A 2982-nucleotide genomic window follows, 5' to 3' on the forward strand; every position below is an offset into this window, starting at 1 on the left:
TTGACAAAGTAAGTTCCTTTCCCGAAGTCATCTTCAAAACCACATTCCCCTCACCTTTGACTTCGGCCGTAGCGGAGTTTCCCATAAACACCTTTTCTCCATTAGTCACCTCTTTGAAAGTGCTAAAGAGACTTTTGTCAAAACACACATGACGGGTAGCCCCCGTATCAACCCACCAATCTTTGTTATTTTGCCCAACCAAGTTAACTTCGGTGACCATAATCGAGAGGTACGTGACCACCGCAACAAGGTTCTCAACCTCACGAACAATGTTAACTTATCAAGCATTTTCTTTCTTCGGAAGCTTGCACTCATTGGCCCTATGGCCTTGCTTTCCACAATTGTAGCAAGTTCCTTGGAACTTCTTTTTCTTCCCAACTCCCCCCTTAGGACCAAGGTTGAAGCCTTTCCCATTATTTTTCTTTCCACCATTTTTACCCTTTAAAGATTGGCCATGTTCAACAACATTTGCCTTTGTTGTTCTGGGACTGTCAATTCTTTTTAGAGAAATTTTATTGTCTTCTTCAATACGAAGACGAACAACAAGATCTTCAATGGTCATCTCCTTTCGCTTATGCTTGAGATAGTTCTTGAAATCGACCCAACTTGGTGGTAGCTTTTCGATGATACAAGAAACTTGGAATGTCTCACTAAGAGACATCCCTTCCGCATGAATATCATGAAGAACAACTTGTAAATGTTGGACTTGACTCATAACAGTTTTTGAGTCTATCGTTTTAAAGTCCAAGAATTTAGCCACCACGAATTTCTTAGTACCGGCATCTTCGGTTTTGTATTTGCAGTCCAATGACTCCCATAATTCTTTGGCAGTCTTGGCCTTACAATACACATTATAAAGTGCATCAACCATGCCATTCAAGACATAGTTCCGGAACAAGAAATCCGAATGATTCCATGCCTAAACCGCGCTCACCGATAGCGCATCCGTTGCCCCTTCATCAACATGAGGAACGGTTTCAGATAAGAACCTCGCGAGGTTCAAAGTGGTCAAATAAAAGAACATATTTTGTTGCCACTGTTTGTAATTCACACCGGTGAACTTCTCCGGTTTCTCAGCATGAGACGTGACTGCACTCGGCAGCGGAGCAACCAAACCGGTTGTGACAGCAACAGCGGTAGCCACGATGGCAGAAAAAGCAGTGCTCATGGGTTGGGATTCCATTCTGAAACGTAAATACAAGAATAATAATAAGCAATCCGTTTAAGTTTGTTGGAAAACTTGTATTATAAATTCCAGAAAATTAAAACGAAAATAAACAATGTATTAAAACCGGGCTTGTGTTTAACACAATTCCCTTAAACAGATTCTCGGTCTGTTCCCAGGGTACTTCGGTTCGAAACAGAATCGGTGCTCTGCCGGACTCGGACACTTGCCTGAAACGTAAACAGAAATAATATTGCTGCAGCAATAGGAAGAAGATAGTGTGTTTTTTTGGTGTATCTACAAATGAAGACTGGTCCTGTTTTATAGCCATACAATAGCCATACAATTACACTAACAAATCAATATTTGTTAATGACCATTAAATAATAATAATATCAAATAATGGCCATTAGTGCAGATTATAAAACTGCAAATCATAATCATTCTCTTAATGATTATTAATTATATTGACTAGACCAGTATTGAATTTCAAAAATAAATTCAAAAAATCGTCTCATGCGGGCTCGGGTTTTCGGAGTTGCATTCGTGTCCGCGAGACGTGCGGGCACGCACGTGTTCGATGAATTTCTAGTCCAGATACCCAAATTTGCACCCCCCCCTGTGCGCGCGTAGAACTTGTGGTAAAACATGTCACAAAGAATTCAAATGGGTGTAAGGATTCCACCTTATAAACCATTCATCATTTTGTTCCCAAACCTATGTGGGACAAACCATTACCACTTCCTTCATTCACACTTAAAACTTACAACAATCCCCCACATGAATGGAGGTCGAAACAACAACATTATTCCGATTAGATTTCAACAGTTGAATCTTGCACACAGTAGGTAGGTGTTATCCTTTGAACCTTTGCTGATGAAGCATACTTAGCCCACTGGCTCTAAGTAGACAGTGATGTCTTTGAACTCGTCTGCCGTTTGTGTAGACGACAATATACTTCACACAAGACTCTCCCTGACAAAGTCAAGTCCTCATAGTTACGTTCGTTATGGTCATGAACATGCGCCTGGTTCTGCAAGAGCTATTAAGTATTGTGCCCAACAACACCCTTCGAAGCGACCCCACTTCTCTCTCATATAGGTGATTCACCATGTATGACTACCTTGGTCGAATCATTAAAGGCCATATGCTTAGCCTCACACTTGTCACTTTTAGGAATGGACTAGGAAGGGTACCTTGCATGTGGCTTGTTAAAGATTATGACAAAAGTGTTGGAAAACTTGTATTATAAATTCCAGAAAATTAAAACGAAAATAAACAATGTATTAAAACCGAGCTTGTGTTTAACCCAATTCCCTTAAACAGATTCTCGGTCTGTTCCCAGGGTACCCCGGTTCGAAACATAATCGGTGATCTGCCGGACTCGGACACTTGCCTGAAACGTAAACGGAAATAATATTGCTGCAGAAATAGGAAGAAGATGAAGTGTGTTTTTCTGGTGTATCTACAAATGAAGACTGGTCCTGTTTATATAGCCATACAATAGCCATACAGTTACACAAAGAAATCAATATTTGTTAATGAACATTAAATAATAATAATATCAAATAATGGCCATTAGTGCAGATTACAAAATTGCAAATCATAATCATTCTCTTAATGATTATTAATTATATTGACTAGACCAGTATTGAATTTCAAAAATAAATTCAAAAAATCGTCTCATGCGGGCTCGTGTTTTCGGAGTTGCATTCATGTCCGCGGGACGTGCGGGCACGCACGTGTTCGATGAATTTCTAGTCCAGATACCCAAATTTGTACCCCCCCTGTGCGCGCGTACAACTTGTGGTAAAACA

The 2982-nt window shown here is 40.1% G+C and overlaps 1 protein-coding gene across 1 annotated transcript; it reads right to left on the reverse strand.

Annotated features, from left to right (window-relative positions):
• Positions 1 to 280: 280 nt before the first annotated feature.
• LOC143567527 (uncharacterized) lies at positions 281 to 1183 on the reverse strand. The gene is made up of 3 exons (XM_077053927.1): positions 935 to 1183; positions 542 to 838; positions 281 to 439 (listed from the first exon to the last, which is right to left on the reverse strand). The coding sequence occupies exons 1-3, from the start codon at positions 1181 to 1183 to the stop codon at positions 281 to 283; spliced, it is 705 nt and encodes a 234-aa protein (XP_076910042.1).
• Positions 1184 to 2982: the final 1799 nt, after the last annotated feature.

This window comes from Bidens hawaiensis, unplaced genomic scaffold, assembly GCF_021521415.1.
Source record: "Bidens hawaiensis isolate Kalapana, Puna unplaced genomic scaffold, B.hawaiensis_p1.1 tig00023423_1, whole genome shotgun sequence".
NCBI classification, from domain to species: domain Eukaryota; kingdom Viridiplantae; phylum Streptophyta; class Magnoliopsida; order Asterales; family Asteraceae; genus Bidens; species Bidens hawaiensis.

Bases quoted from the DNA above. Each gene is read 5' to 3' on its own strand.
- LOC143567527 (XM_077053927.1), bottom strand. From the start codon at position 1,183: ATGGAATCCCAACCCATGAGCACTGCTTTTTCTGCCATCGTGGCTACC. The intron at 839-934 runs GTGAGCGCGGTT...GTGTATTGTAAG, and splicing joins GGGCAACGGATGCGCTATCG to GCCAAGACTGCCAAAGAATT. The intron at 440-541 runs GTTCGTCTTCGT...CAATCTTTAAAG, and splicing joins TGACCATTGAAGATCTTGTT to GGTAAAAATGGTGGAAAGAA.